This window comes from Medicago sativa, chromosome 5 (assembly GCF_051527215.1).
Source record: "Medicago sativa cultivar Bolivia chromosome 5, Bolivia_mono, whole genome shotgun sequence".
Lineage (NCBI taxonomy): Eukaryota > Viridiplantae > Streptophyta > Magnoliopsida > Fabales > Fabaceae > Medicago > Medicago sativa.
Genome location: NC_140753.1, coordinates 60,727,443 through 60,752,432, shown reverse-complemented (window position 1 = coordinate 60,752,432; position 24,990 = coordinate 60,727,443). Strand labels below are relative to the sequence as shown.

At 31.5% G+C, this 24,990-nt stretch overlaps 1 protein-coding gene across 1 annotated transcript in view; it reads right to left on the bottom strand.

Moving 5' to 3' along the window:
* LOC146923681 (polyubiquitin-like) overlaps positions 1-24,990 on the bottom strand; it is a 69,482-nt gene continuing 44,492 nt past the window's right edge. The window contains exons 6-7 of the mRNA XM_085711756.1: positions 23,788-24,015; positions 1-297 (exon numbers count right to left, since the gene is read on the bottom strand). Coding sequence (XP_085567882.1) covers positions 67-297; positions 23,788-24,015 — 459 coding nt within the window. The 3' untranslated portion in view covers positions 1-66. The remainder of the gene's footprint in view (positions 298-23,787; positions 24,016-24,990) is intronic.

The window sequence follows — 24,990 nt, the reverse complement described above, 5'->3', positions numbered from 1 at the left end:
TAAAGGTTGCGGGCGGTAGCAATGAGGTGGACCGTTGGTTGCTCTTGGATGTAGTAATGTGGTCATCTAGTCCCCAACGAGACGGTGAATGAGGTCAATGGTTGACTTATCTTTGATGTTGTAATCGGCAAGGGTCCGGCCGTCCTCTAGTCGCTTCTTGGCAAAGAGCAAAATTTGTTGGTGCACTAGGAGCTTTTCCTCGTCAAAAATCTTCTCCTTCACATTGTCTATTGTGTCTGAACTTTGAACCCTCAGGAAGAAAGTCCTTCTAGTCAAGGTCATTATAATAATATCCATCTGCACCGCAATTGCCAACTCATTAATCAATGATAATTCAAAGCAGTCAAAAGAAACCAAAACCCCTTGCAACTATTATCACAGCACAACTAGTCATAATAAATTTATGATCAAATTAACAAAAGAAATATTGAGACTCGTATTTCAAAAAGTGATCCAAAAATAAAAAACACTAAACCTTTTTTTGGCATTTAAAAAACTGGTGAATTTGAGATAAAATGCTAGAACATAAATTAAAAACATATAAGAAAATAATAAGACTTTAATAGGGAAACAAACCAAAGTAAAGAATTGGAGATTGGAGGTACCATTGGGATTGTATAAGTTATGCAAATTTCTAACTTGAGAGGTTCAGAACCAAATGGAATCACAAGGAACTCTGACGAAAGAGGTTCTAAAGTAACCTGTTGGACACTCTTCGCAATAGACTGTAATTTCAGTTTGCGTGTCTGAGACCTAGCCAATATATCATAACTATACTCAGACTCGGAAGAGTTTGGACCAACACAATAAATATTAACAGCATTTCCCAAAAGCATAGTACTATTATTGAGAATAAATAGTTTGCCGTAATTTTCCTCTTGAAGAACAATGGTTTCATCAGTAGACTTCAAGGAGACAACGAAGGAGTGACCATAAGAAAATTTTATTTGAGAATCTCCGTGTCTATAGCTGAAATGCCTAGACACCACTTTTGGTGATGCAACATAGTCACAACCTGAAAGGGGGCAGTAACATTTCCCATGGATGCATTCTTCTTCATGCTTCCTCTTTCTAGTGTAACTTATTTTCTCCTTGCAACCATATTTTTCATTGCGACATGACACTTTGATAGATAGCAATAGATTCTCAATCGCTCTACAACGTTTTGAGTTAATGGGCAATTATAAGCACTTGCTACACATGATCCTAGTTTCAGGACGGCAGGTAGAGCAAATAATATGACCATTGTCACACTGAATTGCAACAAAAAAGAAAAACATCAAATTAGACGTCCAACCATTTGTTAGAATAAAATAAGAGATTTCTTCGTAAGGCTTGTTAGCAAATTATGAAATCAAAAGTATAACCAATATAAAGCTAATCATTCTTAATTTATTCTTCTAAAAAGTAGAAGGATATACAAAAATAAAGACATTCATAATTATTAACCAAATTTCACTCTTATTAGTATTCAAACCCAATGTAAAGCAAATAAGTCTCAGCCTCCTAGGCTTAAAATAACTCATCCAAGCATTTAAAATAAAAACAAATTGATTCCTTAAATGGAATCACTATCTAGCTCTAAGCACTAATTCATCATCATGCTCACACCAATAAAAAGAATGTATGGTCTAAAGTCTCGGTGCATGTTATGGTGGATAAGAACAATTAAGGGTGTAAGAAGTAAGAAATATATAGTTGATCATTGAAATTACATTGCACGAGGGAAAGGGTCAACAGCATAAGTAAAAGATGATATTGATAATATTCACAAAATAAAAATAAAAAAAACAGCTGATATTCTGATAAGCTAAAGCTCCTACCAATCCCTTTTTATAATAAACCAAAACTTATAAATTAATAGACTATTCCATAAAACTATAACTTAAATGCCAAACACAGTAAAAAACTTTGCAAGCCTCTCTTTGATTCATATCAGCAACATTTTCTCTTTATTTCCCATATGAATCTACAAAAGGATATATTCATAAGCCTTAATCAAGAACAAAATTTCAAAGGGAGCTTCTATGGTGCAGTCAGAAAACTGAATTTTTTGAAAAAGTTAATTTTGATCTTAATGTTTGATTCATTTTTAAATTTTTGATTACTGATTAATGATCAATAGTAATTCATCTAGTAATGCTTGCAACATCTTGGACTTACAGGTACTATTTTATTGTCAGAATCTTTAACATGCAAACTGAGTTGATGATATTATGTGATAGTCTTAAGTGTTACACTTTGTGGGGTGTTACGCTTATAACAAGGTAGGATAAAATTAGATTAAGTGTAGTCTTGTTAATCTGATGAATTGATGATACTATGAGGACTGAACTTTTGATGTCATTGTACAAACAATATGGGGTGTTACTTATTACATTTTTGATGTTATGGTGTTAACTTTACCAAAAAAGTCATTCTCATGACTTCACCATAGAATTTTCCAATTTCAAAACAGTAACTAATGTAATATTTATCAAACTTAAAAAATATTCAAGGTGCACTTGCATGTGTTCCCTTTTCCTTTATTTTTTTCAAGTCCAACAAACAATAGAGCTATAACTTTTTACAATATTACAAAAATATAACAACAAAAAAATTCATAGCTTTATCATAGATATTGAACATTTAATCAACACAAAAATGTTCAGGGCAGCTATCAAATCCATTGATAAACGAATAAGGCTTTGTTTGGGAGTTTAGAGGGGAGGGGAAGGAAGAGCATTGTGGGGACATAAATATATGGGAAATTTGAGAAATCTTTCACATTTTTTGAAAGAACATTTTTTTAGAGAGTGATAAAGTAATGTTCATGATTAATATATTTTTAATTTTAAGAATATTAGAACAAAAAATTCATATAATCCCTCCAAAACCATCCTCCAATACAATTTTTACTTCCCCTAAATGAGGAGGGTTTTATATTTTGAAGAAAAATAAGCCCCCCAAAGCCCCTCCTCCCAATGTCCCCTATTTCTTCCATGTACTCCTTTCTTTTCTTTTTTTCCAAACCATCCCCTCCCTTCCCCTCCAAATTCACAAACACAACCTACAAGAATCCCTTCCCAATTAGCTATCAAAGGCAAGAATCTTCATCAATGAACAACCTAGTATCCTTCAGCATGCAACATTTTTAACTCATAAACAATGGTTCCCTCCTAAAAGAAACACTTGAAAATTTGAAGTTTTGAATAGTCCTGGGCGCTTAAGAGCAAAGTGTTTAGAGGAGTTTCACGTCGTGCTTAAAGGCGAAGTGTATAGTATATACTATTGAATACAATCTTGAAATATTTTAGAAAAGAGTATCATAGTTAATGACGAGAAACATATTGCATATATAACAACAAATAACTCTTCTCAGAAAAGAAAAAAAAGAAGCAAATGCATACCTGTAAGACGGGAATACGTAAGGGTTGAAAACAAATACTGCAATCAAGCAATTTAGGGTTGAAAAGCATCAGAGCAACAGAGCTATTCTTTCTAACATCTTTTGAGGAAGAATCAACAGGCTCCATTGCACTTTTTTACAAATAGTGAATAAAAACTATTAGAATTTTATATAATCAAAATCAAGTTTTTGACTAAAATAATAATCAAGTTGTTCTAGTATAAAAATTCAAGTCGCTAAAGATAAAATTTAACAAAACACTCACATGGAAATTGTAGATTCTTTGCTCGCTTGATTTTCGGTGTTCCGTGGTCGGTTGTCTTTTGGTGCTGCCGATTCCTTTCTTATTTAAAGGCCCCCCACTGATTTTCTTTATCCGTTGTTGTCTTATTTGGAAAATTACTTTTAAGCACCTTCAATTGCGTATAGACTCCTCGAAAACCCAAAAATAACCCTATTAGGAGTTACACCCCATTCGCTGAAGATCGAGAGTTACAAACCGATCCTTGGATCAGGCGTTGTGAACCGAATTGGGCGTAAGACATAAACAATCATAACACACTTAAAAACATTAAAAGATAACACATTCAACAATCATCACTTCAAAATCCTTTCAACATTCAAATAATATAAAATTTGTGCGTATTTTGTTCAACATTCAAAATGTATTTCGTTCAACATTGAAAAGTGAAATATTCATACAAATTAAAAATGACAATCGTTGCGGACTTGTGATATACATCATTCATAAAAAACAAACAAGAAAAATAAAAATACATATAAATTCATTGGAACACCCTCCTTCTACGTGCACCTTGATACTGAGTGACTGGCTCTGTTTCTTAGACAATTTGCTCCTGAGTACCATACAGATCATTGCAAGTGGTACCATTTGCCTTGCCATGCCATGGTCCTAACCCTCCCGACTAGATGCAATGTATCCAAAGTATCTTCTCCTGTATCTGAACCTCCATGTTTGATGGCTTAAGCGGACCTCCCTCGACTAGAGCCACTAATTTGGGGTGAGATACTCACTAGAACTGGAAGTGTAACCGATATGTACTATCAGTGTGCCTCCAGAAATAGACAACTCATTTCCTCAGGACATGAAACAAAAAGTCTTAGAATGTCTGGTCCACCTGGAAGACATTTAGCTCTAGTACGGCAAAGGGATTCCTCGAAATGGTTTGAATACTCCCAAAATTCCTCAACACAAACTCTGGAAATTGTGACATTAAACCATCTTGCAGCCAAAAGTTATCCACCCAGAGTACCCACAAATATCTTGGAATAGAAGCGTCTAACAATGGTTGTCATAGGGGTCAAACTTCACGCCGTCGGCCTCTATTCTTCAATCCGTAGTCTTAACTAATTTTTAATTGCATTTTACTAGATGATCATATAGACTAACTATTTGTAAGAAGCCTGATTAAAAGGTTAAGCAAGGAAATTATATGTACTTCAAGACTCCACTAATTTCAATGACCATGCAATGGTGTATTTTTTATTTTTTTATAATGTCTACACCATTTTTGGTGGCTTTACCCCTTCTTTGGTTTTTAGACTATTTATTGACAATTCGAACAAAGAATAATTGTCCTTTTCTTAATTTTCCTATCGATCATTATGTTTTTCTCTTTACTTTTTGAAACACACAAATGACTTTTATCTCTTCATTAGTTTTTAGACTATCCATTGAAAATTCATCCATAAAACAAATGTAATTTTCTTCATTTGTATCACTATGCATTTCTTTCTCTTGTTTCAAATTCACAAAGGCCATTTACATATTCATTAGTTCTTACACTATTCACTGACAATTCATCCATACAACAAAAATTGTTTAATTCATTTATATCTTCGTCGTTATGCATCCATTTCTCCTGTTAGAAATAAACAGACGCACCTCTAACATTTTATCAGAAGTGGTAAGTGATATGTTGTGCAAACGTACAAGTGTTTTCAATCAACGCATATATAATGGAATTATAAACTTCATTATTTGAAGGTCGTGTCTTGCATTAGAGTAATCTTCATTTTCACTTTACATCACATAAATATTTATTGTGAAGGTTATAGATTAGGTGTAGAAGAAGCTGAGGACAATCACATAACTATTACTTGATTATGAAGTTTGAAACTTTGTGTGTTTTGTTTATTTCCTTGTGTAATTTTATTTAGGCTTAATTACTATTTTGGTCCCTTAAGTTATTTGTTGGTTACATTTTGGTCCCATAAGTTGTTAACGTTACAATTTGGTCCCTTAAGTTAATTGTTGGTTACATTTTGGTCTCATAAGTTATTAACGTTACAATTTGGTCCCTTAACTTAATTTGTGGTTTCGTTTTTGTCCCTTAACTTATTTTTTGGTTTCGTTTTTGTACCTTAACTCTAATAACATAAAGGACTAGAGTGGTTGACGGAGGAAGAGTTAAGGTACCAAAACGAAACCAGAAAATAAGTTAAGGGACCAAATTGTAACGTTAATAACTTATGGGACCAAGATGTAACCAACAAATAACTTAAGGGACCAAATTGTAACGTTAATAACTTATGGGACCAAAATGTAACCAACAAATAACTTAAGGGACCAAATCATTAATTAAGCCTTTTATTTATCTATCTGAAGGTAAAGGTCTAGCAGCTGGCTTTGGGCACTTTGAAGGGTAACTAACTTTATTCTACATATTTCACTGGTTCAACTAATTATTCTGAACACATCTAATAAAGAATGTGGGTTACAAGATCCATAAAGAAGTTCAATATTTTCAAAGAACTATGAACGGAAGGTAGTCACACTTCTTGAAACTCTTCCATTTGCATCTTTACTCAGCATTTATTGTATAATTTCTTTCATTTTTTGCTCTCTATTTTAGAGGTGCTATTCCCTAACATAACTCTGAAAGTTTGTTGCTTCTGCTCTATTGTTTATTTCTCAAGGATCATAACTAAAACACACTCATGTAATGTAATTCATTTTAATTATTAAATTATTATTCTTTCAAGTTTACAAACTAACACTTAGGAAGTCATAATGCAACCCATATCCCCACAAAATTTAAACCAATTTTATTATACATCTTGTGAATAAAGAGATTAAAAATAATTTCAAATTTAAGTCTGCGCAATGGGCGGGTCTACATCTAGTGAGACTATAAAACTGCATAAGATCTAATAATAGACTGTCTAAACTTGATGTTTACTACTTCTAGCTAGTTCTATTCCCTCTTTCTTCGCATCCTTTTCTGTTTGAAAATCAATGTAACCATACTCTTGCATGCATGAATAAACTTAACATTTTATCTTCTGCCTCTGCCCTACATTTTAGCATATAGTCACTATGTTTACTACAATTGGTAACATATACTATACAATCAAACTTATTTCTAATACCAATAACAATGTTAAGAAATGTTGTCAACCCTAATTCTAACCTAATTCTACACCTATTGGCGCCAACTCTTTGGTGTTCCGTAGTTAAGACAATTTTGATGGAAATTTAAGTGGTAATGACTATATTCTGAAACATGAACGGTTGACCACTTTAAGCGAAATGATTTGATTTCATTATCAATTAGTTTGGCCAAGTAAATGAAATATATTCACTGGCACTTCATGGACCATGAATGAAATTAAAAGCAAATAATTCTTTTGATTCTTATACCTAATTCAAAATGCGTCATTGAAATAAAGAAAGGTTACTTGGTTAGAATTAAGCTATATATTCCATGGTGTTTATGCCCCTTATCAAACTTTCATTATATTTAAAATTATTAGTGAAAGTTTTAACCATCCAATGCTCCAGCTGTGTACATTTTTATTTTTTTATTGGCAAGCTATATATTTTCATTTTGAGCGAAAAAAAAAGTAATGAGATATAGTGTTTACATTTTAGTGAGTCCAAATGAATTGGAAAGGTTACTTAATTGATGGTTTGAGACGTTTTTTTTTTATTAATGTCTGCAAACGTTGCTTAATTGAATGCATTCCATGATGACATGAGCAAGCCTCTTGGATTTGGAAAATGAAAAATTTATAACCGATGATATTTGGAATTGCAGGCATCGATTTTCCCTTCCCATTTCCTCAATAATTAATTTATACTATAACATGATATTTGGATATGTGGAACATTATGATTATATCCCACCATAATATGTCCTCATAAAGATGTATATGCACCAATCAAAATTATTTACGGTCAACATGAAAAGTTTGGGAAAAAACCCAAAAAGTCAGGCCTAAACCTAAACGTTAAAAATTTATGCTACCCTAATAAATTCTATAAACACTAATGAAAACTAAAATGAACGTTTTATTTTTTTCTGATAAAATTCTTGCCACTTAATGTAATCAAACAAAAAAAAAATCCTGCAACTTAATATATATGCATGGTTCTCCTTCTTCTTCCTTTTGGTTTATCATATGATGATGATGATTTTCTCTCTGTTTTTTTTTTCTTTCTAATTTGAGATGGTTCTCCTTCTTCCTTCCTTTCATTTTATTTTTATGTTTATGTTAGATTTGCATTTACGGTTCATAAGCTAGGTTGATATATTTCCTAAAAATGATTGATATATGCGGCTTATATAGTGCGGAAGATCATATCTAGGGAGTGCATTATTTTATTGATTATTGATATTGTTTTTTATTAATTACTTTATTTTTTTTGTTCAGATTTTATACATAACAATTAGAAATAAGTCTAAGCTTTTTCGATGTTTGTTACGTCAAAGTCACATTAAGGAGTCTAAGTATTTGGTTTGGTTGATAAAGTTCAAAAGTTGTTTGTATATTATTCATATGTACAAAAGTCATTGTATATATATTCATTATTTTTTCAGGTTAAGAGAAATAAATTTCACCATAGTTATGCTGCTAATATATCAAAAGGTATTCCTAATTCCTCTTATAACCATTATTCAGTCAAAACTGATCTTTCACTTTTTTGACAGGTACTGAATTTTGACTTAAGTTGTAAATATTTCTCACAATGGTAAGTGCTAATTTTACATTTATTTTTTTAAAAAAATGTTAAATTTAGAAATTAAGCATGAATGTGGAAGTTCAATGGAGAATGAAATAAATAGGGATGTTTTATCTTTTTTAAGTTAAAATATTTAATACAAGCGGAACTTATTTAAACATAGGTTTATTAAGATTCATGTTTGTATTCTGAATCTAAATTTTAATATTTGTTATTCTTTTATGAAATGGTTAATATTTGTTTTTTAGTTCTCACATCTAATGATGTAGCTTATATCATATAAATATCTCTTACTCAAAAAAGTGTTCAAGAACTAATATGAAGCACAAATGAAATCTAATAGGAAGATCATTAGAAAACTCAATAGGAAAAATATTATGTAAAATAACATATCTCCTGTATAAAAAAGGTGTGTTTATTTGAAAACTAGGTTCATTAGTGGGACAATAACCGTTAGAATGAATCTCAAGTTATCTACCAAAAAAAAAAAATTTTGACAATCTATCTATCAATATCTATCTATCTATCTATCTATGTTTGTAATTGAACCTTTAGTTGTTCCTAGACCTCCAATGTGTTGATGTGGCACATCTAGAATAGCTCCACACACCTCTTAGAAAGAAAAAAACTTCTTACATGTGGCTCTCTAATTTATTCTTACATCTATTCTACTACATGTGGCTCTTTTTATTCTTCGATTTTTTCATATACCGGTACAAATTTACCTTAATTTATTATACAACTTCCGTTTAATTTGGAGAAAATAAGTGCAAACTCATTTATTTAAAAAAAGTCTATTCATACTTCTTTATGTAAATAACAACTAATTAGTGTAACTCCTTTTATTTTTATAGCTGCTTCAACTACTATTTTTAAAAAATAAAAAATAAAAAAATACAGCCCACTAGCCGAATATTGTGCATTATTCATTCTTAAAGCCCCTTCCACTACATTTTTTTTTTACACCATTACTGTAGGATGTGTCCCTCTACATTCTTCCACATAAAACCTAAAAAGATGTTACGGCTTTGAATCATCCTGATTTCTTTATGCCCCTCTCACCTATATAACCAACACAAATCTCTCATATTCCTTTTTTACTCATTATATGTTGCATTGGATCATTTTCTTCCTAATCTTTTGGCTTTACCATCAGGTTTGTTGTTGATCTCAATGAGACAAAGTAAACCATTTTTCAACGCTTTTTTTTTACCGTGTTATTCATATGTTCAAATCTTATGGTATACTCTTTACTTTCACAGGTTGGGAGTAGTCAAATCGTAACTACACCAAACTTGAACCGTCATTTCAATTTTTTTGTATTTGTCATAATATACTGTATTTTGATTTCTTACTATATCCGACTCGGCTTGGTACTATATTGTTTATAATCATGACTATAAATGCCCGTGCGATAGCACGGGTAGGCGGACTAGTACAACAAAGTCTCACTAACAATCTGTCACTGATGTACATTTGTTCCACCCAGAGAATCATCAATAACTCTTAAACATAGGGAGTAGATTCAAATCACTTCACAAATAAATCTTAAGTATACACTTTGCCACTGCAATACGCTTCATATGACTATACTACATAAGGCATTTTATCTATCTATTATAAAAATAGACTTCAATTTATCCTAGTGTATGTTTCTTAATCGCAGAAAGCCATATCAAGCAGTTGATGAAAGTTTTAGTGTTTAACCATAGATCACTAGATACAAATTATATCATATCATCAATAACAAAAAATAACAAGAGATTGTGTACCTTTGAATTAGGTTGATGAAGATAACCGTAGACAACGCCGACAACTATGAGAGGGGTAACTACCCTCATTCCGTCTAGCTCTAGGTTTTCTCACCAATCTTCAGAATAATTAACCGTCTAATGGGATGACGTTTAAATAGCTAAACGGCTGAGGGCAGGGACCTCTCATTGGGCTTATCTAAATGGTCCAACCCATCACGGTCCATTTAGTAACAAAAGCACAATCACTCAAATTCATCATATAATTAGTGCTTAACACAATAGACCATAATTTATATTATGACATCAACTTATAATAATTGATTATTGTCAATCCATAATTGATTAATTAAATAATTAATCCAACAATCTCCCACTTGGATGACAATACTCAATTACTGAAAAATAAAAAAATTCGCTTGTCATAAAGAATTTAAAATTTAAAATTACATGTATGGTGAAAGCACTAATCATTTAAAAGAGAAGTAAGCTTTAATGCTGCAGAAATTGAATCCGTTAGGGAAAACAAATCATACAGATCAAAGACTCACTTTTCTAACAAATGATGAATCTATAGTGACACGTTTGAATTAAAAAGAATATGTCACTGAAGAATAGCCCAAGCATTTTAAAAATGCTATAACAAACTCCCACTAACCCAAAATAACATAGACTTAATCAAATCATTATGAGTTACAATACTCATATATAAGTATGTGGTTAGTGGTTCTGCCATAAAAGTCATATATCCACATAGGTATAAGAGTAGTAATTACTTATAGGGATAGCCTATAAAGAGATAGTAATTACATTTAGTCAAAGTCGATAAATGTTCTATGACATTCAATTAATCCAAGTTTTATAAAAAAAATGTGACTATGAAAATCCATAAAAGCAAAATAGGAAATTCAATAATCCCCAAATTGGATTAACATAGACACGTAGTTTAAAGAAAAATATGTGGATTAATGTGGCCACTAGAATGTCAATAACAAAAGAACATTTATGATTATCTCAAATTATAAGTACCACAAGAACACAATATCATACTCGATAGGAGTATTGATATTATACATTGTACTTACTATTTATGACCTCAAAAATGTGGAATGTTGGTAAAACAGAAACACAATGTATATTTGCATGCCAAGAAGTTATTGTGCATATATATTCCAACAAAATTGACTTAAGCATCCAATTATGATGCTCATTGAGATCGATAGAATTTTAACATATATCTCAATATAATAGAATGAGACTAAAGTTTAAAGTCTCTTAAGCTATGCCATATTTTATAGTGTGCACAAGAGTATATGGCGATAACGACAATAATATTGTGTACACATTTCTCTTGATCTCACATATATATATAAACAAGAGTGAGATTTCTCATTTGAGCTCATAATATATAATATTGTGTACACACTCCCACTGATCCCACATATATATAAACAAGAGTAAGTGGAATTCTCATTAGTGATCACTGATACAAAATATTATAATAATGTAATATTCAACAGTGGGATACTCAATTACTAGTGCAAGATCATCAACATAAGTGGTTATATAATTTTAGCCAATAGAGTTTCATGAACTCAACCACATATTTTGCACATGAGCATAGCAGAATTATTAACACAAGTGGTAACTCAAAGATAATATGAAACCCCATAAATACATATTTTATCAATGACAGATATTATCAAGAATTGTGTTTCGTAGTTAACCACATATTCTGCATTTACAATTAAGGAGAACGTAAATTTTCATTTAAGAATTTTATAACACAAGATCTCCTTTTCACAATTAAAATTCCACAGAATTTTATAAACATAGTAACCGTTATATGACAGAGTATGATGATTATATAAAAAAATTATCATCATATGAGTGAGATGAGTCTCTAAAATAGGATATAAGACTCTGTTCACAATTTTAATAACTCACTCAAAACTCAAATGCTACAATTATTCTTCAACACATTTGAAAAAAAATATCAGGTTACAAGAAGCGGAAATACAAAAGACTTATATTTTATTATTATTGAGGATATAAGAGAAAATAGTCATAAGCTTCCATAAGTATTAAAGAATAGCAATAACATAATTAATATCCTCAATATAAGTCTCTATTTCATATCTAAAATATGAAAACAAATAAATATATTTGTTTATGAGATATAGTTAATTGACATGTAGAATTTTTCTCACTTGTAGAAGAATGATAGTTAAACTATCTTACCCACAAAAGGATGATTATGTTAAGTAATGTCATACCGATAGGGTATGTCCATCACGTTACACAATACATAGCAATGATTCTTCCACTTGATAGAGAATAGACAATGATAGTTGAATTAAAAAGGTTTGAAAGATATTTTAAATAAAATATTCAACTATTTCTCTATCACAAAATGATATGTTAAGTAATGTCACACCGATAGGGTATGTCCGTCACTCACATAACAAAGGGATAGTAGCAATCCGATATATTTATATATATATATATATATATATATATATATATATATATATATATATATAAAAATCACATTTAGGTAGAAATTTAATTCAAAATGTAATAATATTGGATTGCAAAATTTATACAATTTTCTACATGTCTTTTAACTATGTAACTTACTTATATTAATCTCATTCAAGGATCTTAACGATAATAAGTAAGAACTATATCATCACAATGTACCATTCTTATGTCTTACAAAATTTAAACATTGATAGAGTATTCTAATTATAATTGACATAAGTATAAACATTTTAGGTACATTGAATAATAACAATTATATTAATAACAATACACCGATAGGGTATGACTGTTACCAATATAATGCTAATCTATTTAACAAAATTTGCATAATTGTACCCACGATAGGTGAGATTACAATTATACAAATAAATAATGTTTATGCTTAAGAGAATATGATACAATAATATCATGCATAAACAATTATACTTAAATTTACTCAACTTCGGTCATATTCAAATGATAAAAAAATGTGCTTAACAATATTTTAAATTAGCACATCATAAATATGACTTTAGAATTTCTTTTATATGAAGTAGTATAATAATAAAAGTTATTATTTGGAATAGAAGTGTGTCAAATAGTATTCTAATTTATCCAGAATAGAACTCTTAGAATAAAATTTTCAATACTCCCACTATAAATTAGAAAGAACATAAATACAAAATGGAGCATTATAGTAAGAAAATAGTATATAACAACAGAGTTCTGTTTAGAATATTCTGAAAAAAAAGTATTTCACTTCTATATAGGATATCATAATTGCACAACAAAAGAGAAGAAATACTAAATTTCTTCATATATGCAATAATAAGCAATAAGTCACAAGAGGATAAAATAATTAAATCACAACATACCTCGGAGAGTGTGACATTCATCCTTATACTTAGAGCCAATGACTGTTGATGACTTAACGAGAATATCTTATAATATAGTCATCTCAAAATATTCCTCAATAGAGAATAAGCAATTATAAATAAACATATGTGAGACTCTAATTATAAATCAATATGATTTATATAAGAATTCAGATGTAAGGATGATACATATTTCAAAAATTGCCTCAATTCTTAATAAGTTGTTTTGATAATAATTAACGGATAAACAACAAAGAGACGTACAAATTTTAATTCATAATTAGAATTTTAGCATAAAAAATGCAACAATGCATTATTCACTATATATAAAATATATAGTTTAATATTATTGTGATCCAAACATTTAATTGTGACAAGACACATAATTATATAGTTAATGGTGTTTGTCACAAAATTTAGAGTAATAAACTACGGGTCTAGATTAGAGAGTATAGTAGAAAGCATAATGTATATTAAAGAGAAATATGCCAATTTTAGATTCAATTAATATAAATGACATATATATACAACTCACTATACTCATTTTGAAAACAAAATATTATTAGGACCCTTCAAAACAATTTGTGACAAAAAATCAAAGACAAGTGTCTTAGTTTAAACATGTCGTCAAAAGAATGATCAAATAGTAAATTTTGGATCTTTATGCTAAGACAATATGAATTAAAGAATATCTTATATTAGAATATTTAAAATGCCAAGAATATTTAAAATCACAAAATTTAAATCAACTATATTTGGCATTAGAATTAGTAAAATTGAGCCTTTCATAGTAACAATTTAATTGATCAAATAGATAGTGTTACTAATATAGGAATAAAAAAGGAATTTTCAAAACAGTTTAGGCTCAAAATTGAGAATATATGATTTGAAATTAATTATTCTCAATTTAACTGATATATGATCCTTTTAAGATTTGACAAAATTTTGAAACCCACAAATCAAGAATATATATAGTATAATAGTCAAGTTATTCTTGACAAGACAAATAATTTTGAGGGTATCAACAAATCTCAAAATATATATTAATATAGAATATTTGATGCAAGAATATACAAGTTTAAGTCTAAGAATTTTCACAACCATAACACTTTAAAAGAATATTTTATAGAAGTGTTATTACTATAAAAAAATATTTTCACATAAGATGTTTTAGACTCGAAAAAGGAGTATATATGAATAAGAATCTTTATACAAAATTTAGAACATATGATATTTTAGAAATACAATTTATCCCCAAACAAATTACATAAAACATCTTCGGGGTCATAAAATTCCAAAATATTTACCAACATGTGTAGAATAATAAATAACCATTATTTGGTAAATAATACACTAAATTTGGAATTTTCTAGCCACCTCACGCGCCCCCATTAAATTTGGTAAATAACCATTATTTTTTTTTAAATAAAAAAAAAATTAAATAAATAAAATGGTCTTCTTCGCCCGGAAAAAGGAAACGGGTCGAAACAACCCGTGGTACGATCCGAAACAATTTCACAATGTAAGCAGCGTCGCAAAACTATTTTAATGGGGTTTTGATTTGGATTCACAAACAGAGGGATTGCACAATTCAATTTCATGAACCTTCCGGTAAGTCGCAGATCCAATAATTAGGGCTTAGGTTTGGTCATGAAATCAATAGAAGATTGCCATTTAACAGGCTTTTCTGATTCGAAAACAAAACTGGATCGATGGATTAAAAGAAGCCTCATATCAATTTTGAATTAATTTGTTCTAAACAAGGAATCAGAATCGAAAAGGGATAGGCGAAATAGATAGACATTGATACATATTCATGAAAGAATTAACTGATGAATCCTACATAACAATGGTTCTTATCGCAAAACTAGAAAACCCTTTATGTTAAAAAAAAATAGCAAAATTCAACATGTCCTTAGAATATATTCATCGTGCACCAGAGGTACTATCACACATCAGTTTTGGCATATAGGGAGTTTTAGTATATAGAGAGTAAAACAAAAAACTACCATAGATAGAATTCATATAAATCACAAAAGCCAAAACCGACTACAATCGACATGTCTATTACACAACAACTCGATCAGTTTCAACGATAGCCATAACATGTATCTATTTGGCTCTGATACCAATTGATGAAAGTTTTAGTGTTTAACCATAGATCACTAGATACAAATTATATCATATCATCAATAACAAAAAATAACAAGAGATTGTGTACCTTTGAATTAGGTTGATGAAGATAACCGTAGACAACGCCGACAACTATGAGAGGGGTAACTACCCTCATTCCGTCTAGCTCTAGGTTTTCTCACCAATCTTCAGAATAATTAACCGTCTAATGGGATGACGTTTAAATAGCTAAACGGCTGAGGGCAGGGACCTCTCATTGGGCTTTTCTAAATGGTCCAACCCATCACGGTCCATTTAGTAACAAAAGCCCAATCACTCAAATTCATCATATAATTAGTGCTTAACACAATAGACCATAATTTATATTATGACATCAACTTATAATAATTGATTATTGTCAATCCATAATTGATTAATTAAATAATTAATCCAACAGCAGAAGATCATTACAGAGCTCAAGAAAAATAAAAAAAAATTAAAAAAATTAAATCCTTGAGCATTAGAAGAAAATATCACACGTTGCAGGTGCACTGAGATTGTTTCCTTGTCAAGAACCTTCGCCTTCACATTGGATATCATGTCTGAACTATCAACCCTCAAGGGGGTAATCTTTACACAACAGTGCATTATGAATATTTTGCGTCTGCACCAAAACTGCCAACAAATAAATCAGTAATGAAACCACCAGCAAGAAAACAAAAGCCCTTTCAACCTTTATTATAGCACAACAGGGAAAACGAATTTCAAGATCAAATGAATAAAAGAAAAATTGATTTTGATATTTCAAGAACGTGTCTTAAATTGAAAAATGGAAAACACTAACAATCCTTTCTGGCATTTGAAAAACTGATGAATTTGAGATAAAGTGCTAGAGTATAAATTTGAGATAAAATGCTCGACAACAAACAACATTCGTTTTATATTATAATATTTTATTCTAATTAATAATTTTTAACTATATTGCGTGTACTTTGAAATTTAAAGACGTTACTCCCATTGTGTCAATGTACTACTGTGATGGTTAAATTTCAACCGTACCTTTATTGCAACTGTATTATGATTCTTCTATGCATATATAATCTATACATTTGCAACTGGAAAGTTTGGTTACCATTATGCTTTTATCCTCAACAAATAGCACATCTTTTACTCTAGTGTAGATGTTGAAATATGCTAATAAAAATGATTTCGTATGAAATGACAACAAATAATTATATTACTGTGTCCATATAAACATTTTTTCTCATTCCTCTCCTCTTGTTACACAACATTCATCTCACTCCATATGTACCTTTTCTATGCAATAAATTACACTCAGTTATGACTATTTACTTGAAAGTTTTTAATCAATGTCAACCTATATCTTTTATATTCAACAATTTCTTTTGAAACACTTTGAGACGATTCAAATCACTCGAGCTTCAAACAGACTATATAACAAGATTCATTACATCTATCTATAAGGAAATTATACTACAACTTCAGTTGAAAACAAGGTGAACCTATGTTCAAGCTGGCGAACGATGACAAGACAGAAGAAGATGAGCAGTCGTAACTTAGAAACATTAAGGAGATGGACAAAGATAGATAGCCGGAATCGCCAATGTTGAGAGATGGCTATTGTGAGAACATGAAGGGATGGGAGGGGAGAGAACAAACATGTGAAAAGCACCTGCGAATGACACAAGACTCACGTAACCTATGTTTTAATTTCAGCTTCACATTTTAATCCTTTCATTCTCTCATACAAATGTCATTCTAATTTGATATGTCCCGTGCTATATGATACAAACATCGTCCTCACGAAAACATGCGTGCAAGTGCAATTAAAACCTTGTTGCTTTTTTTAGGCAAAACTCGTTACTTACAAACCAATTAATTTGGTTTTGACAAATTTAAACCACTATGAATATTTTTTTTACACAATAAAATCAAAATATTTCATTCACAGGTTGCAGAGTATTTCACTCACGTACTTTCAAAATAGGAACACCCTCAGCAGATTCAAACACAAACACGTTCTCTTTTGCAATTTGTGTGTACAATCTATCATAAGAAATGTAGTATACTAAAAATATTTAAGGACGAGAAACAACAATCCAACATTTTGTTCCGGTTTTTGACCCTAAAAGTAGTACTAATGTTGATGTCTTAGTTTCCACTAAGGAAACAAACAACTAATTTTTATGAGCTCTCCTTGGATCCATTGATGTTTAGATGACACCGTGGCAAACAAACCGATCAATTTTTGGCATACAGTATATGGCCTCCAATTTTTCACTCAAAGAATCACATATAAATCTAATTTTTTTTCAATTCACCACTTTTATTTCAAACCCAAATAGTGGATTCAAGTTACTTGACTGTTATCAATTGAATCAGACTCTATGCCAGAGTTACGATTTAAAATAGTGTTGAAAAGTAAATATGCTTTTTCAATTGCTGAAAATCATACTCAGTAAAAAGAAAATCATTATACTCCTTAAGGCAAAACAAAAAGAACAAAAATCAAATCCTTAATAAGAAATGTGAAAGTCTAAGACTCTTAGGTTATAATAATGTTTGATATTCTCTACTTATAGGGTCGCCAACGGCAGCAGACGATGTTGACTACACTTGGTGTGGTAATTGGCGATGGTGTGGTGGTCATCTAGTCCATCATGTGGCGTACAAGAAGGTTAATTTTATTAACGGCAAGGGTTGAATCCTCTTGGATGTTGTAATTGGCAAGGGTCTGGCGGGATCAAACGTTGTTCGTGCACTGGGATCCCATGCCTTACTTGAATCATCTTCTTCACATCGAGTATCGTGTCTGAACTTTTAACCATCAATGGGAATGTCAATTTTCCATACATAACCTGTATGAATATTTTCATCTGCAACGAAAAAATTTATTGCACAACAGGCAATCGAAATTCATGATCAAACATGGCAGCAATTCTGAATTAAACAATAAAAGAAAATCATGAAATTATACTTCGAAGCATTTTCTAGAAATTCAAACCATACACGAAATAAGAGATTTCTTTGTAACGCAGGTAGCCACTGTATCAAAGTTTAGGGAGACAATACAAGAAATTCAAACCATACAAGTATAAAAGAAACTCATATATTACAAGAAATGAATACCATTCGCGTGTACCCATTGATTTTTGAAATAATTTATTTTTGTACAAGGAAAAATACTTTTTTAATATTTGTATTCCTCTAAAATTAGGAAGTCCTAAAATCTAAAATCATAAACAAGTAATAATTATAAGGAAAATAAAAAGAAAAAAAGAGAAGATATTAAGGAGAAGAAGAAACCTTCCCGCACAAGAAGAGGAGAGGAAGAGAGATTTTTGAAAGAATCCTTGAGAGAAAGATCAGAGAAGAGCGCCATAAACTACACATGAGTAAACTAGGGTTTTTTTAGATACCAAACTCTTATATATACATGGATATTTTAGTAATTTACTTAATTTATTAACGGGTACGGATACCGGCGGGCACGAGTATCATCAAATATGTGTCCATGTCCATAAAGTAACGACTAGTTACATATCGGTTTATTATACCTGTGGATACCCGTTTTGCTACCCGCCCCATGTCTGTAACAAATTTTATCCACGGATACCCGCGAGTACGGACTTTTTTGCCACCCCTATTTTGAACCCTTTGTTTGTTTTCACTAGAGCGTGTTCACGGACCGGGTTGAGTTGGTTTTGGCTAAACTTGTTATTTGAACCCCCAATCAAACTTATTTGGTTTGTTTGGGTAAAAAAATCAGTATTTTTTATATCAAACTTGAACCGATCCTAGGTTGTTTTAGATTGGGTGTACGGGTCATTAAATATTACTTTTTTTTTTTGTAAAGACTTGTGCAAAAATCTATAATTAAAATGTCATTTAGTATTTAACCAAGATCGCTTAGATGAGATGGAAGGGATCTCTTCTAGCTTAACCAAGATCCTGGGTTCGAATCCAGCCTTGGGCATGCAACATCGTTAAAACTCTTAGGGAGAGCTTACCGCCCATTTGGGTCCACAATGCTCGAGGGATTAGTCTCCGCAGTTGCGCGTGGAAGATACCCAGCATACACAAAAAAAATGTCATTAAGTATTTAATATTATATCACTTAAATTTACTTGAAACACTTTAAGATTAACACATAAAAGTCGTAAACTATATTAAAAAGAGTTAACATTTTTTTTATCATTGATGTTCCCACTTTTGTGTTTGCTAAAAAACTCATGCGGCGGCAGTTAACTGCTGAATTTTCTTGTTTCGCGACATTTAATTGCCGAAGTTTCTTTCTTTGTAGTGTAAAACTGCCGATGGAGGTAAATATGCAATTTATTGGTGTTCCATAGCAAAGGCTGAAGTGGAAACAACAAGTTTTTTTTTTTTTTTTTTGTAATTGGTTGGGTTCGGGTTCATGAATATGGAATCATAAATCAGTAACCTAAACGAAACGACTTTGGGTTTGAATGGGTTTGCTTTAAATTGGACCTGAACTTGAATAGGTTTGTGTAAAATACAAGTTGCATGAGATTGAGCAGGTCATCCAGACCCATGAACACAACAAATTTCCCTTCAAATACATTTTCTCCCCTAATTTTTCTTTTACTTTATCATTTTAAATTATTCTTTTTAATAAACGAGGACTAAATTTTCATGGATTTGATTTTAATAAAATGAATGAATTATTGAGTTTCACTGAAAGACAGATTATTAGGTAGAACGTAAGTTTACTTAACTCTTTGTTGAACTCCAAATTATCATAATTTTCTTCTCTTATGGATCGGAGTGATAGCACCAAAGAAAACAAAACTATCATTTGTTTTTTGTTAACCAACATTGTTAATGTCACATCAATAATTTAATAGTTCACATCATTGTTTTAAAGACATTTCAAATTTTGTAGAAGACTAAAAAAGGAAGATCTTTGTAAGAGGGCCTCCGAATTATCGAACTTACCGGTGGTTGTCATACCAAGAACATCCTTCTTGTGACTTTATCATTAACCCCTTCACATAGCAAAGTACATTCATTTTGGGCCTCCAAATCCTTCAATCTTGGATTTATCAGCTGGAAATTGCCAATGATGAACAATGAATGATTTGGAGTCCCAATGATATAATAATGTTGTTCACGAAATATTACTTTCTTTGATATTAAACTCTTCTACATGATGGAGTTTGATTTATTGGAATCTCGGTATTTAATGTGTCTGTTAAAAAAAAGGAGTTTGTTATAAGATCAATAAAAAAAGAATTAGAACACACACAATGTACACAATCTACTTGCTCTAGACTCTTGTATCCTTTGTTGCTACATTATTCGTCCCTTTTAATTATAAAAAACCAGCAAAACACATTAAACTTGTTTTTGTAAATAATCTATGTTTGTTTTTGTTGTCTGTCTCCACCACTTATTCATCATTATCATGCTCACTTTCTTCACTACTATATCTCATTTGTTATGCATCATTCTCATTTTCTGTCTAGGCTCTGATTTCATGGTCCCCCATTCTTTCCTCTGGCCAACAAAACTGCACCAGATGATCGGAAGGGAAACAAAGTTAGCAGAAACTTGAAGATAGTTTTGAAATACAATATTTAACGATTTTCCCTTCCTTTGTGTAAAAAACCAGTTTAATCACACTCTTGCATGAATCAACTTAACATCTTATTTTCAATCTCTACCCTGCATTTTAGCAGAGTCACTCAGTTTACTATAATGTCATCATAGATTATGCACCAAGGCTCGCTAACAATCTAGCTTGGCTTTTAAATACTTTTGTATTCACTAATATGATTAAACATAGGAAGTGGATTCAAATTACGTTGGTATTTGGTGCTGCAAATGATTCAATGAGAGTAGACTACAAGAGTCATTACATCTATCTATAAGAGAAATTGACTACAATTTCAGCTAATGTGTTTTTTAATTGCAGAAAAATAATACCCATCAAAAGATCATTCCAAAGCTCAAGGAAACAAAAAGAGCAAAATTCAAATCCTTGAACATGAGAAGCAAAAGTCAAAAGCTCAAGGAGTCACTCTGAGAATTACTAAACAAAATCATTATACAGCTCAAGTTCTTAATTGCGAGTTCTTAATTGCGAGTTCTTAATTGCGATAGTTGGTGGGAGTCATGCCACCATCACCGTCTTCACCACATCATCTTTTGACTTTAGATTGCTTGTTCGAGAGAGCTTGGATATGTGTTCTGAATGCATCTTGTGTTTCGGATCGTTTAATGGTCATTGATGCTTGTTGTATCCGTATTTTCATGGTAGCGAGTTGTTGGTGTGTGGATTTGCTTTTGTGTTGTCAGGTTCATTTGTCGATCTTCAAGGGTTCGGGTTCCTTTGAGCTCATTTCTATTTTGATGCTCAAGAACATACACGCACCTCACTTTTTTTTTTTTTTTTTTTTTCCAATTTAGATTCATGTCCCTACGTGGTCGCTGCATTGTACATGTGGTGTGTGCATGTTTCCTTGTTTCCCCCCCCCCCCCCCCCCCCCCCCCCCCCCAATCTAGGTTTGTGTGTAACACCATTTTCATTTAATTTTAACACTGTTTAGTGTTGTTTGTGTCAGATTTTTGTCCCCCCTGGTGTTTTGTGAAATCTAATTTTAATCTATCTAATTAAGGTGTTGTAAATGGTTCTTCGCATTTTCCTAAAAAAATGATGAATCGTTTTTTGCTTTTATTTATCATGTAACATGGTCTAATTAGTTGTGAAAATTAGTGATGAGGTTAAGGTGTTTGACGATTATTGTGAGAAAAGAAAGTAAAGTGATGAACAACAAGAGAAAGAAACGTCCCATGTTTGAATAGGAAACGCAAATAATAGTTATGACACCAAAATGAAGCTATAAAGTAAACGGTAACAAGCGTTTAATTGGTGAAATAAAACCGTAAAAAGAATAAATAGTGGCCAGTGGAATTAGAAGTGTATTCCACTAAATAAAGAAAGCTTTGAAAAGCCATATGAATCGAAGCTCCGTAATCAATCAAGAGCTTTGTGAAAGATTTGTTTGGCCCAACTTTTCCTAGAAGAGAAGAAGAAGATGAAGAACAGATGAATGGCTTAACAAGCTCTAAGTCAAGGGGCCAAATGTATATACTTATAATTTTTTGCTTTAATTTTTTATTTCCTTTCCTTTAATAAAAACTTGCACAAAAAATAAACTAAATTTAGGTTTTATTTCCTTGTAAATCAAACTATGTATCGAAAGAAGGGTTTAGCTATATGACTACATATCAACTTGCATTTATCAGATTTTCTTAGTTTAAGATCGTAGGTGGCCTCCATCATAGGTGGCCTCCATCATAATAAAAAGATTAAAAACTAAATTTAAAGTTGTGGACGAATATTTATGTTACAAGCAACCCCCTCAAGGAAGTTTCATAAAAATATTTACATGAGAAACAACAATTTGACGGTTTTGAGTATTACACCCTGATTGAAACCTGAGTATTATACAATTTTTGGCATATTGTATATCCTTTTATCTAACTTTGTCGCCATACATGATACGTACTCTTTCATAAATCAACTAACTAACCGATTATCTTCTGTCCCACACATTGCATTTTTGCAGAGTCGTTGTTTACTTGCATTCTTCTCTCTTCACAAACAATCTGACATGACTATAACTCAGGTTATGTAAATTTGACTAAGTTCTTTACAATTCACCAGTTTTAGTTCAAACATAGTGAGTGGACTCAAGTTACTTGACTCATATCGATCATATGATACTTTGATACTGAAATTATGTTTTAATCAAAATATAATGCATGAGTCACTTTATGTAAGAATTACTGCACGTTTTCAACTATTGTTGAATAATAAATATGTTTCTTCAATTGCTAAAATTACCCCCCAGTTAAAAATATCATATACCGCTCAAGACAAAACAAATGGAACAAAAGTCAAATCATTAATAAGAAATGCAAAAGTGAAAGACTCTATGAATAAAAGAAAAAGTGCAAGACTCTATTTTATCAATAATTTATGATTTCTCTACTTATTGGGTGATTGTATGCATAATAAGGGTCGCCAGCAACGGAAAATGATAAGGGGGACAATTGCCAACCCTTGGATGTAGTAATCGGTGATGGTTTTGTGGTCATCTAGTCCCCAAGGAGGCGGAGGAGAAGGTGGAGGGTTGATTCCTTTTTGACGTTGTAATCTGCAAGGGTCCGGTTGCCATCGAGTTGCATACCAGCAAAGATCAGACGTTGGGCGTGCACTGGGATATCAACCATGTCGAAAATCATCTCTTTCACTTTGGGCATCCTGTATGAACTCTTAACGTCAAGGACCATTGTCTTTCCATCTAGACCCTTTACATAGATTTGCATCTGCACCACAATTGCCAATAAAACGATCAACAATAGAAAAAAAGAAATCACTAACAACACGTTTTTGGCATTTGAAATAGTGATGAATTTGAGATCAAAAGCTATGGTATAAATTCAATACATAGAGAGAAGATAATAACAATTTAATAGGAAAATAACAAAGAAAAGAAAAGGATATAGGAGGTACCCTGGGGGTTGCGCAAGTTATGCAAATTTCTAAGTTGAGAGGTTCGAAAGAACCAAATGGAATCACAAGGAACTCTGGTGAAAGATTTGCTAAAGTAACCCGTTGGACATTCTTGGCAAAAGAGTGTAATTTCAGTTTACATATCTGAGACGTAGCCAACATATCGTAACTATACTCAGACTCAGAAGCGTCTGGACCAAAGCAGCAAATATTGACAGCATTTCCTAACAACATAGTACTATTATTGAGAATAAATAGTTTGTCATCATTTTCCTCTCGAAGAACAATGGTTTCATCATCAGACTTCAAGGAGATAATGAAGGATTGACCATAAGAAAATTTGATTTGAGAATCCCCGTGTTTATGGCAAAAATGCATAGACAACACTTTTGATGATTCAACAAAGTCACATCCTGAAAATGGACAGTAACAGGGCTTATGGATGCATTCTTCTTCATGATATGTCTGCCTCATGTACGTATTTTTCACCCTGCAACCATATTTTGCATTCGGACATGGCATTTCAATTGATAGCAATAGATTCTCAACGACTTTACAACGTTTAGAGCTAATGGACAACGAGCACTTGTGACACTCGTTCCAAAGTTTAGGACAGCAAGTAGAGCAAACAATATGAGCATTATCACACTGTATTTTGCAGCAAAAAAAAAAAACCATCAAATCGACTTTGTTAACCAGTTATGTGATCAAAAGTATAACCAACATAAAGCTAATCATACTAAGTTTATTATTCTTAAAATCTGTGTACTCAATGACTGACAGTAGCT